The sequence below is a fragment of the Centrocercus urophasianus genome, unplaced genomic scaffold (assembly GCF_019232065.1).
Source record: "Centrocercus urophasianus isolate 14NV4802_14NV808 unplaced genomic scaffold, USGS_Curo_1.0 seq_7, whole genome shotgun sequence".
Taxonomy (NCBI): Eukaryota; Metazoa; Chordata; class Aves; order Galliformes; family Phasianidae; genus Centrocercus; species Centrocercus urophasianus.
The window spans coordinates 1,549,421-1,562,710 of NW_024885310.1; the positions used below are offsets into that span (position 1 = coordinate 1,549,421).

The 13,290-nt window shown below is 38.6% G+C and overlaps 1 protein-coding gene across 1 annotated transcript in view; it reads left to right on the forward strand.

Moving 5' to 3' along the window:
* NELL1 (neural EGFL like 1) overlaps positions 1-13,290 on the forward strand; it is a 266,056-nt gene that overhangs the window by 198,930 nt on the left and 53,836 nt on the right. Inside the window, exon 14 of the mRNA XM_042837211.1 lies at positions 3,699-3,794. Coding sequence (XP_042693145.1) covers positions 3,699-3,794 — 96 coding nt within the window. The remainder of the gene's footprint in view (positions 1-3,698; positions 3,795-13,290) is intronic.

Genomic DNA, 13,290 nt, shown 5'->3' on the forward strand with positions numbered 1-13,290 from the left:
TTTCCTTTACAACGAAGGTTTACTGTCATAGCCTTTACTGTAATGGCATCTTCTCTTAATTTTCCTCACAAAACCTTTATTGCAAATTCAGTAACCATATTCCTTTTCAACAAGATTTCCAGACTGAAAATACTTTCAGAGGCAGGATCTACTTATGGGAATACATTAGAAGAATGATTGAACTGTGATTTATTTTTCTTGAGTTAACTTTTTCTGAGCAGGAAGGAGACTACAGCCAAGGTTTGTAATTGGGAGCTCTGAGGTACTACTGGGGCTTTTTCCAGCCATAATAGAGATTTGATATTGGAGGGTCTAAACTACGGTGCAAGTCATAGATCTCCCAGCCCCTAAGATGTGTGACAAACCATAAGCACCAAAGCAGGTAGTTTTATGAGAGCATGGGTACTCCAGTTGATTTACTGTTCAGTCACAGCTGCTCCCTGTTGGGTCCTCTGTCTTGTGAGTAAGGTGTAAGTACAGAAGTGATGTAAAGATTTTCCTTAATTGATCCCTCCTACTGAGAGTACAAAGGAAAAACACTATTGCTGGGAAATAATTAATTTTGATAAAATATTCTAAAAGTTTTCAGTCAGAGGCAGAAATTCTGTTAAAGAAGAAAGTTCAAATGAGTGAAGCTGGTAAAATTACAAGCAGTTGAAATTGGGTTGCTGTCATAATGGATTTTGAGTATTCTTAACATTCAGAGCTGTGCTATCAGCGCTGCCTGAGCTCTCATTTCTGGCAGTTCAGAAAAGTAGCCTTCAGACAAACGTGCTGATTTTGTAACTGTGTTCACAGATTTGTGGTTTTGATGTTCTCTCTTCCTGCAGACCTACAATACAGGAATTAGAGGGTTTGTAGAAGAGTCATTTGACGAACAGCAGGGTAATTGTGGGCGTCTTCCTTGGCATTTCCTTTCCTAGCATAAAAAGAAAGAAGCAACCTCCGCCACCAAAGCCTGAGCAACCAAAACAAGCCATTCAGAGCAGCTGGTCTGGATTGCAGGGACCTTTTCAGCTTCTACAGAAATTGAAAAGAAGCATTAAATTCTTTCATTCTTCAATCATTGCCCAACTTCTTCCACAGTTGCATACTCATTCTGAAATCCCTGTGACAGGCTGCTGCCTGGGTGACTCCTCCCTACTGAGCAGTACAGGATCTTGTAACACTGTGATCCCTATAGCTTTTTGTTTGTTGTATATTTTTGTGGGTTTTTTAAAATAAGATGAAATTACTACATTATATGGTACGTAAAGGAGAGATGAATTTCAAAAGGCTTAACAAGAGCTCTGTCATGTTTGCCTATGCACACAGGAGGTGTGCTTGGGGATTGGTAAGCAGGAAGGATCAGGAGGACCCATGGCAGGCATCCCATTTTCTCTCCCAGATACCAACATCATGCCTGGCAGTGCCTGCAGGTAGTAAGACTCCCCTGCTGCAGATGGAACATAAGTTTTGCACTTAAAAGATCTCCAATCTCATCCCAGAAACCCAGAAACCTTTTCTTCCTATTTATTTTAAAAGAAAACAGAACAAAACGTGAGTGTACTGTGCATGCCTGGGGATAGATGTATTGTAGGAAGCAAACACTGCACTGTATTGGTTATGGTGGCGAAGTGTGAGTGCTCTTACTCAAGCCCCATCAATAAATGCATCTCTCCTCAGCTCTGATGACTTCCAGTGGACATGTGTGATTGTTATAGATAATGTTTATTTTTTTTATGACCTTTATTACTTCTACTTTAAGAAGCTTGTTCTTTCACGTATGTGGTTGTTACAGAAAATAAATATACAGATTTTAAATGCTTTATTACTGTATTTGAGAACTTGGTATGGTTCTTTCCCTGTTCAATGTGGTACATATTGCGAAGAAACTATTCACTTTTTTTTTCAGTGAGTCTGATTATATTTTCCTTTCTTTGCCCTTTATGTCTGCTTTGCCACAAGCTCCAATTCTTTTGTTGTGCAGAAACATCACTAATTCAATCTCTGGTTCCTCTTGTTTTCAAATAATAATTTAAAAAGTAGATGAATTTAACTGGCACCTTTTCTGAGTATGCTGAGACTAGAAGTGAGCAAACTCTCTCAAGAGCTACAGCAGGCACCTTTTACATCTAATCATGTTTTTCATGTTTTCTTTCTTGCTACTAATTTCAGCTTCCTGCAAATTCATACTTTTCTACAAGTATTTAATGAGAAAGAATCCCCAAGTGCTGTTCTTAAATCTTATTTCCCTTTTAAGTGGTTTGAAAATAGATATATTTCAGCAGATTCGCATCTGTGTGTCTGTGAGCAGGAAGTGTTACTGGACAAGAGCAGTGCTTTCTCCACACCATTGCCTTGTGCCAGTCATAGGAGAGCTGATGTTCCCCTCTTTCCATCTTCTCCAAATCACTTCAGCGTTCCTCTGCCCATGTTATCCTGCACAAAACAGTATGATGTGTTACAGATTATGTTAGAGTACATCGGTCTCTGAGTTCCATGAAGATAAGATGATGTGCTCTTTTGCCTCTATGCAGTTAAAAATTACAAAAGAGGCTTCCTAGTCCTCAGTACTGTCCTCTCTTTCTTTTTCTTTTAAGTGCAATGGAAAATAAATCTAAAACATTTATTCTGTTATCTAGCACGTTAGGCTTTTTCATAGCATTTGTAACATCTTTCTGCCAATGCTCCATCTGTGATTTTAGCTTCCAGAAAACACTTTTCAATTCTGTCATTAGCTTAAATGCAGAGAGCTACTGTTTAAATATTAATTGTAACTTCCTTTATAAGTGCAGTTAAGCTCACTGATTAACTTGTGAAGTTCAGTATCTAGGAGAGAGTGAGGACTGTGTTTGTGGGTTCAGGGCCCACACTTAGCCTTAACCAAGTTTTTGTTGGAGTGAGCAGTGCCAAAATGATCATGTCCTGATGCTTGCGAATTCCTTTCCTCTTCCCTCAGTTCCCCTCCTTGCATATGCATTCAACAGAAGGCAAGAATAAAAAGTATCATTGAATTGCACACTTATTGGGTGCATCAAGGACTTCCTGCCAAACATGTATAACTGAGAAATGTCACAGTGCTTGCTAGAAAAGCTGTGAGATTCATCATTTGTTTCAAATCCTAGTTATCTGACATGAACAATTGTGAAGTACTTGTGCGTTTCTGTCAAGAATCACACTGTAATAGAGGCATTCTCCTGTGCTTGACACCTTCTCTTTTCAGTCACAAGCCTCCTCTTAATTCACCTTTTGATTCCGTGAAATGTGCACTAATTCAAGGTTTGTAACTTGTCAGTGCACTTACAAATAAAACAAAAGGAAAATATGATGTTTACGGACCTTTCAATAAAATGCATTGGATGCAGATGAGAAACAACATCTGACCAGCCTGTTCTCCATGGATCACCTGAGCATTGAAATTGTAGTACTTAAATTGGGTATAACTGAAAGATCAGCCCCATTAAAATTGCATGCCATATTTTTCCCTTTTGTCTTCCAGATGGTTATTAATCTTTTATTGGTGGTTTGCCGACGGTGTAATCTGAATTTTTCCTTGTATCATTTAAATGACTTATTTCTCTTTATGTTTGCAGTTGGATTGAATTTTAGTACTTTTCATTCTGTTTAGAATTAGGGTGTTTTTGTTACTAGATTGCAAATGCATTATAGATTTGAAAAAATACTAAATAGCATCACATATTCCTTTCATTTTTCAGCATTCTGTGAAGAAGGATGCAGATATGGTGGAACTTGTGTAGCCCCTAACAAATGTGTCTGTCCTTCTGGATTCACAGGAAATCATTGTGAGAAAGGTAAAGTTTTGCTGAAACTCAGTTTCTTTGGTAAAGAGGAATAAGATATGCTGCATTAAGAAACTGTTGCTTTCCATTGTGTTGCTTTCAATTCATTCTGATTGATGTTTTCTCTTCAGTGAAGATATGTATTTTGATTCTTCCATAGCTGCTTTTCTCTTCAGTGCAAAACTATATAAGTCCTACATCAAACAAGGGAAATTTTAAGTGATCAGGAATGTATTGGTTTTGACTTCCAGTGGACACTTTTAATTAATTACAGAGGATGGTAGGTGAGAAAACATTTATTACACCTATTTCTGTGATGCAAGCTCAAGGTCACCTTCTGCTTTTTCTGAATCTATTGGCATACCAGATCGGAATTCGGATGCTTCCTTTTCCCTGGAATTCTCAATTAAATTTTTTTGTATGAAACAAACACCAAACTAGAAATGACTGTTAAAAAGCCAGTTTTTGACTGGAACCAGAGCTTGTCAAGTAATTAAATAATTAGTGTATAAGTGTCTGTTTAAATCTCGGCTGTTCTGGTACAATAGAGAGTAATTTAAAGCCAATTGTCAACAAATTTGCTTTGAGTAGCTTCTGAAAACTGCTTTTATGGATGTACTTAAAAATTGAATACTAAAATGCCATAGTTTTTATTTGTCAGATTTTTTTTTAATGATTTGTGAATAAAATAGGCTGTTAATATTTTTGTCATCTTGAATTAATTTGAATCCTGCTTTTTCTTGCCTATGGCCTTTGGATTATTTGTTTTAAACAGAACTAAGCTCCCAAGCTGCTGACATTCAGCAATAAGACAGCATTCATGCTCAAGCAATATGAGCAGAACCTTCTTCAGAAGTCCACTCTAATCCTGCTGGCTACCCTCTCTGATGTGCTGTTTGTTCATTCCGTTCCAAAATGTCTGTTATTCAGCGGACACAGTACAAGCAGAGTGATGCTGGATAGCTGGTATGTGTCCTATCCATGTGAAAATGGTCCTATGCAACCAGTATCAGCATTGTCCAGGGGTTCCCTGCTGATCCAGGCAGCCAGTGGCTTTAGGGCAGCTTTCAGCTCAGCTGCCTACTGTTCTTTCATCTGTGAATCTTAAAAGCATCTTTTTTTTTTCCTTACGGCTGTAAAGGGAATTCCTTAACCAGAATACAGTCTTTAAATTGATGAAGTGATGGTTTAAAATTGACAAATGGATGACATAACTGCAATTGAAGGCTATGTTTTTCATGCTTTTGTGTTGTTTTGATGTAAAATGTGAGTTAGCACACCAAGTAAAGGAAACACAGCAGGCACAGTACCCTTGGTATATCAGTAAATTTAAAGGTGTATATCAGAAGGATATAAAATCTAGAAGTCTGAAACCAGAAGGAACGTTTTTTGTTCTTTGGAGATATTTAGGATTTATCCGGATTCTGCTGCTCAAGCAAATGATGATAGCATTGAGAAATCCGACCTGAAAAACCGATTTGAAAACGAGTGGAGTTTTGCATGTGAGAAGTTGTCACGATTTAGTTGTATCAGCATGTTTGAAACCTTCAGCAGATATACCTTATGCCATGTTCATATTTCAGTGGCTAGGTGACTGTCGCGTTTCTGTGGTAACAGCTTCAGCCATCTGAAGGCACATACCCTGAGAAAACAAAGAAAACTGCATGTTGGGAGTAGAAAGGTAATGAACCATCTTTGAAGCAGGCCCCTTTGATTACTTGCTGACTTCTGGAAGGTATAGAGGTGTCAGGAACAGGAGGTAGTTCAGTGAAGACTTCCTCCGTAGTCTCATTGAATTTTGCTGTGGTTTTTTTTTCTTCTTAATCTTAGAAATAAACACATTGTTATAGTAATAGCATTCCTTCATTGACATAGTCTGAAGACTGTGAAAGGGTGGGGCATCAGTTTAATTTAAAGCTTAAATGTTCCTGGTAAAATCTTGTCTAATGTAAGCTGATGGTAAGCTGATGTATGTCTGAAGCAAAATGATGTGTTTTGGTAATGCATTCTATTTGTCATGCTGCATTTAAATATGCCCTTCAAACCAACCACACAGCAATCTCTCATATGTTATTTGTGAACAGAAAGGACTCCGCAATGGTTTAAAATTGTATGACTCAAACTGGCTTTAACATTATGGAGAGGGTATAATGAACCATCAGTTAGAAAGGTCATTGAAAAGCAGGTGCATTTACTTCTGAATATGAATCATGTGTTGCTCATTGGTTTTGTCTGCCTGGTGGAAATGATATCAGGTTAATTAAAAATTCAGAGATAATTGAGAAGTGTGAAATATATGCTGGTTACTTAGTTGAAAAGGTGAAATTAAGATATACATTTGAGGTGTATGTACAAATACATAATTCAGTGTGCCGCGAAGAAGATTTAGCTATTGCCAGCTGGCTTTACCTGAAATGAGGAATTACCATAAGACAGTTGTGGGGCTGCCTTTTCTTTTTGCATCCAGTGTGAACTGCAGATTGGTATCCAGAGATCCTGTCAAGTATCTCTTTTTATCCATTCCTTATAATGCTTTGTTTTCTGTTAGTGTAAGCTTGATGCTTTTTACAGAGCTGTTGTCATTTTCTATTTAGGATCTGATTCTATTTTCTGATTAAGCTTTTTGTTTGCCTGCTTTGTTTAGCTGGCCATGGCTGAAATAACTGAGCTATGTGATCATTACCATTTGTGATATTCAACACAGTACGGATGCCTATGCTGGAAAGTTTTGATGTTTGAACTTTTGCTGACTTTGCTGTGCAATTCCAGTATGTATGTGTCTGACTGCTGAGCTGGAGATGCACATCCTCAACTGTATGTAATGCTGTTGGCTGAAGCCCAGGTGTGCTCCTGGCAGGGATCTCTGTTAAAGTCTTCTGAGAGACATTTTGCTGTGCAGTGAGGAGTGCAGGCACAGTAGTCTCAGAGTGTTGTAGGCAGTGTGGAGCCAAATGCCCTAATCTTCCATCCAGTGATGTTTTCTCCATCTCATGTTTCTGCAGCATCAAAACAAACAAACAAACAAACCCAAAAACTAACAGACCCACAACATTATTCCTTGATCTACTCTGTCTCAGTGTGCGATCCACAGGATAGTAGAGTAGCATTGTTGGTTTTGGAGACAGGCTTTGCCATTGTTCAGTTATTTGTCGAATGCTGGTCACTACTGTCACTGGCAAAGCACTGAGAGTGAGACAGGCAGCATAATGTGGGGAGGTATCCATAGAGAGGAGTAAACAGATGAGTGAGCACTTAGAAATGACAGTGTGCTGCTGGTATTCCATGAACACCTTCATGCACGTGGAGGAGTCTTGTGCATGACCCTAAGAAAAACAGACTGACTTCTATGTAGCTCCAGGATGCTGACCAGCAGTAGAATTTCTACCAGTGGTAGAAATTTCAGGTAAGGGAGTTACTGGAATTGCACTGCAAGTTTAGTGTGAGTGTCCAGTACAGGAACACAGGAGTAGAACTGCCATGGAAAAGTAGGTGGTCATCCTGGGCTACATACACCGTGCTCCAACACACACTCCTGGCAATCATTCCAGTGAATCTCAATCGAATTGTTACTCAAACATAAGCTACATATTTACAGTATCTTCTGCACAGATTATGAATTTGGGAAATGAGAAGGAAATAGCAGTAGTGTTTAAAGCAATAGATTCCCAGATTGTAAACAGTGAGAAGCAAGGGTGAGGCATGGCAGAGAAGCATCAGGATGTGATGATTACTGAGGTTTTACTTTTGTGTGTGGTTTCAGACTGTGTGTGCAGAAGATTGTCTGGTATTGAAGTGAGAGGTCATTTTTCAGTATGTGCCGTGGCTGAGAAATGTGCTCTGAATCCTAATAATTATATTTATGGATGAAAAAAGCATCAGCACCTGTAGTACTGTATTAGCTATGTGGAGACTCCTCAGTGCAGTTACAGCTTTCACAAGTGGGTGATGACATGTTGCTATGCTTGTACCTTCAAGTTGCAAAAGTTGTGTATTTCTCAGGAAAATGAGGAGGCCTTTACTTGGTTTATTTTATTTGCAGTATCTCGAATTGTTTGTTGTCTGTGCAACTGCATACTGCTTTTTGTACTTGTCTCTTAAATTGCTTCTTTCGGAATGTACTGTTTTCTCCAGTCCTCTGGGTAAAACTCCCTACGGTCTGTATTCCTTTGGACCCTGAAGCTAGAAAGAAATGTGAGAATTCCATTTCCATGTGCTGTGTTTGATTCCTGAGCTGGATCAACCTTAGGCGTGTAACTATCAAAGACATTTCAGTTGAGGAACCTGGTTTTAAAATATAAGCAACCAAAACTCAAATCAAAACCGAGGAAGAGATTTTCAGTGAGTACAGCAAGATAAAATTCAAAACTCCCTACCTTTCTCTATCCAAAGATATTTTGCAGAATATGAAGCAAGGTTTATTTTGGGGAAACAAACCAGCTGTGGGCATAAGGCTTTACATTAGATTCTTTCTAAAGCCTCTCATTTCAAGGTGAGGCAAAGATAATACAGTGCAGTACAGAAGGGCTGAAGTGAGCAGTGCTTCACTTATTACAGAAAATGGTGGTTGTGGTTGATACAACACTCCTGAGGGTGTGACAGATCCAGAGAAGGCAGATGCTCCAGGTGGCTGAGGTTACCCTGCTTCATTTGTTGCAAAGCTGTTCACAGCTTTTGTCCCAGTGATGCTTATTGCAAAATGGCAAGAGGTGATATCTTAATGTGATAGAAGAAACAAAGCTGTCATTTGCAAAGATATCAGGGAATAGATGAAAGAATATCTACTAGAAAAATGTGATTAAGATGGCCTCCGAGGATCAAGGGGACATCTGTCTGCAAATCAACAAATAATTCTCAGTAGAAGCAAAAAGTTGTTTGTTCTTTTTCACAGTGCCAAGCTAAGCCAAGAAAAGTGAAGTCTCCCAGATCAGGAAGACCGTTTATTCCCTTAACTGACCATAGCATGAAGAGACTGGGCTGTCTTCTATAGTGCTTTCACTGACTCATACACTGGAAGCGCTGAGGTTTACAGGCCAGGAGAAATATTAACCAGTCACCAGATTCGTTTTGTTGTTGTTTTGTAAGGGATATTTTTATTGCTATCTAGTTTTCGTTATGTTCAGGTGTCTGGGTATATACACTGCTTTTGCTTTTGATGAAAGCAATAACTGCTATATTAATCTCTACTGTTAGCTGAGATGATATCTTGACATTCCAGCTAAAAAATGGCTCTAATATTGTAATATTTTCTTGTATGACTTGTGGTCATAAAATCTCTCTTTCATAGTCTTCAGACTTGGTGAGTGATTTTTTTTTTTTAAGTCACAGAAAATTATTTTGGTCCACGGAACTTGTACTTAGGAATTGAGTGGTATTATTTTGCTGATTCTGGTTGGGATAGTGCATGCTTTGAAACTTCTCAAATTCTACTTTCCTCCCCCCACCAGTGTCTAAATGACAATTGTACCTGTCAGGAATTACTGATGCAGTTTTATTCAAAAAAGAAAAGGCAGGATTTAGCAAGTTGACATCTAATTTGCATTTGATTTAATATAGTACAGTGTAATCAAGAGGTAATTTCTGTTGATCAAACTTCATGTTGCAGAGAAGATCCAAGCCCAGATTTTAATATTTTTGTTCTCTTGCCTTACATTTTCACAAAAATACCTTTAAATAGTGTCTTGGCAGGCCATTGTGTCCCAGTTCCAAGTTCTAGATGTTCTTGAATTAATATCTTGTGAAGACCATCTTTATTATAGAGAATAGAGCTTATTATAGAGCTTATAAAAATAGCTGGTATATTTGGTTCCTTCTTAGTACATTATCAGTGAAATGAAAATGGGATATTTGAAGAAATGAATGGATACAACTTCAGGATGTCAGTGGCTTTGTGTCTTTCTTTTGTAATGGAGCAATAGGTTTGACTCCTTCATTGCATCTTTCTTATTGATGCGTAGATTGTAAAAAATCTGAGAATGACAGAATGTACTCTTAGAAGGGAAGAAAAAGAGGCTTATCTAGATCTCCAGTGATTAAGAAGCAATTAACAGAAAGAAAAGCTCTCAACAAAATTATGCCATCTCCTTTAGATTAATGTAGTGACTTGCATTCAGTCTATTAAAAAGCTATTAGAAATGGTCTTGAAATTAGAGATGTTATCTTGAGTGTTATGGATGGAACTAGTTGATATTACATGACAACTTAACTTTTTGATGTGTTGAGAACTGAAAAACATAGCTTTCATCAAAGAAAGTTTAGAGTATAGTGGTTCTGACAAACTCTACATGAAAACTTTGGTCAAGTTGAACTTCCAAAAAGCCCTTCACAGAAACAAGGCTGCATAAACTCTGTGAAGTCTAAGAAAATGCAAGAGCCTAAGGGCATGGTTCACATGAATGCTTAAGTGCCCTATACTTTGAGTGCCTCTGCAAGTGTCATCCCTTTGAACTCATCCAGTGAGCCCCTGTGTGCCTCATTCCCATCTCACTAGCCACATGTGACGAGCTGATGAGCCTTGGGGAGCCTTCCAAGTAGAACGAGAGCCCTTGTGTTTCCCCAGGGCTGTGGGCACCGTGTGTCCTGCTTCTTAGTGAGCCTCCCAGTGCTGCTGACAGAACTGCTGGAGGTGCTCCTCGGGCATCGTCACACATATACTGGTGAAGGAAATCACAGAATCACAGCCTCATAAGGGGTTGGAAGGGACCTGGAGATGATCCAGGCCGGACCCCTCTGCTAGAGCAGGTTCCCTAGGGTGGACTACACAGGAAAGTTTCCCAATATATATTTCCCCGAATATCTTCAGGAAAGTGGAGTCCACAGGCCCTAGTGAACTGTCACCCTCAAAGTCAAGTTTTTCCTCATGTTTGTGTGGATCTTCCCGTGTTCCAGTTTATGCCCACTGCACCTTGTTTTGTTGCTGGACATCACAGAAAAGGGCCTGGCTCCATCCACTTGACTCCCACTCGTGAGATATTTATAAGCATTGATGGGATCCCCCCTCAATCTTCTCCAGGCGGAACAGACCCCGGTCTTTCAGAATCGTTTTCCAGTTCTGAAATGCGTGTGTCAAAAGGATAAGGTGCTTTTCCTCAGATTGAAGGGACTTTTGCAAATAGTTGCCCATATGGCTGGCTTCAGTAACATTCCTGGAAGATGCAGAGCACAGTGCTGAAGATGAAAGCGATGTTTGCAGGCAAAAAGGAGGTGCCTGTCTTTCCTAGTCGAGAGAAGAGCATGCTGTGGGGAATGTGGGCAGTACTAGCTGAGCAGCTAAAAATTGCCAGGACTTCTCTTTACAGTCTGTTTAGTGCCTGGAAATCTCTGCACAAAGAGAGGTTTGCTTATCCCTGTTTTCTTTCTTTGAGCTGCTGCTACACACCGAATGTTAGGTGATTATTCATCCATAAGTTTTAATTATGCACTACAGAAGGAAAATAATGTTTTGAAAGACACGGGTAAACTAACAGGTAGCAAACTCCTAAGCTTTAAACAAAAGCTTTGTGTTCTCTCTGAACTTTCTGCAGCCTACAGAGCCAAATTTTGGTCAAAAACATTGCTCAGACCGAGGCTATAGAGTTTGTTTACTGCTGATGGCATTCTTGCTTTGGCCTTTTGACAGTGAATATTGAAATTTGCTGATAAACAAGAAGCGTGACTTGAGATGCTCTGAGTTCGCTCAGAGAGATGTTCTTAAGGCATTTCCTCTTGGCTTCAGAGAGAATTTCACATGTGTTAAAGCATCAGGACCTGGCGCAGTTGAATTGTGTGAAATGAAAAATAAATTGCTTTAGTGAAATAAAAGAACGTGTAGATTGGGGTTTTTAAGTGAAACAAGCTGTGTTAGTTGCATTTATAAATGATAAACGTGCCACCTTTAACTCATTGATCTATGGCACAAATGAAACCTAGCTAGTCTACAAGTAAAGTTCTGTTTAAGCTGGGCACCGCACTCGGTTTTCTTAGAAGAAATGTGCTGTTCAGAGGCTTACCATATAGAGCTGCTTTCTGCCAAGTTTAATACAGTGAATACTAATGTATTTCACAAGTGATCTCTTTGAAGTTAATCAAGGTGTAGTGAGAGAAAATGTAGCTCAGTAATCGGAACCATCATCTTTATTTCTTTGAGGAATAATGTGACGTGGAAGAAATGGAGTAAAAAGACATGCTGATGTTTGTAGAGGTCTTAGAAATTTAATTCAGCTTTCTTGTGTTTTTTCTTTTTTTAATTTAAGGTGAGTTGGTTTGCTTGTTTTCCTGAAGAGCTATGGTATAAAAGGGCATTTGAAACTGCTAGAAGGGATACAACCGAAAAACAAGTCAGCTACCAGGATACCTGAGTAGCAGCAAGATCTTTTTCGGTATGGATAGGAATTCCACCCCACAAAAACAGCCACTGCAGCTTGATTTCACTTGTTTGACATACGGAGGAAGAGATCACATCCATATATTTGGAAAGCAAATAAAGTGACATAGTTCTCTCGCCCTCTTACATGACTTATGTAGATTGTGCAATGAGGATAGCTAATCCAATTACAGTGCTCCAGGAGTAGGGGTGACAATGAGTTAAACTCTTGCTGAAGGGTGTCATCTTTTCTTTATTAACTGGAGTACCCTCTGTAATAATTAAGCTGAATTCCAGTTTTTCTGAGTATTTTTGTAAGAGTAACACTCTTTTTGAATGGTTTTCTCCTACCAGCATTTTAGATTTGAGTTACTATAGAATCATAGAATCATTAAAATTGGAAAAGACCTCTTAAGATCATCTAGTCCAATTGTCCACCTACCACCAATATTGCCCACACCACTAAAGTGAAGAAAAGCCTACCACAGAAGTAGTGATTCTTTGCAGCTGAATTAAAATTAGTGTATGGATCCAACAAAAAACAAGATCTTCTTTCAGATTGTTCTCACATCTTTATACAGACATGGAAAAAAATAGAAGGTTTTGCTGATTTGAAAGCTTGAAACCTTGTTTTTCCTCTCTCTGAGCTTTTTCTGCATAGATGAAATGTTTTCATCGTCTGTAGTTTGTTTGATTGTGAAATGTCTACTTTGCTTCAGAAAGTGCATGATGTATCCAAAGATAGCTCTAAATTTTCTTCTGGATAATCCTATATATTATGAATGGTGAATTATATCAATAGATTAATACCTACTGGATGTGAGAAAGGCCTATGAATACATTTCCTGAAAAGAGTGGCATTAAAGTCTGGTCTAGATTCAGAGCTCACAAATTGACTGTGCAAATTCCTGTTGCTTTTGTTAGGCTTTTTTTTCTGTGACAGAGAAAGAATATACAAGATGCTGAAGTAATGCTGTGCTTAATATATGTGTGAAGCATAAACATAACATGGATTGTTCTGGTTGAATGTTTTCTTTGCTAGCTCCTTTATGATTGTGGTAGCTGTAAAATAACATACTCTACCTCAAGAAGCTGGGTGTCAAAGTTATTTTCCAACTTCTTATAATGCTCTGATAAAAATCTGTTCAATCCTTCACATTTGCAGAAATA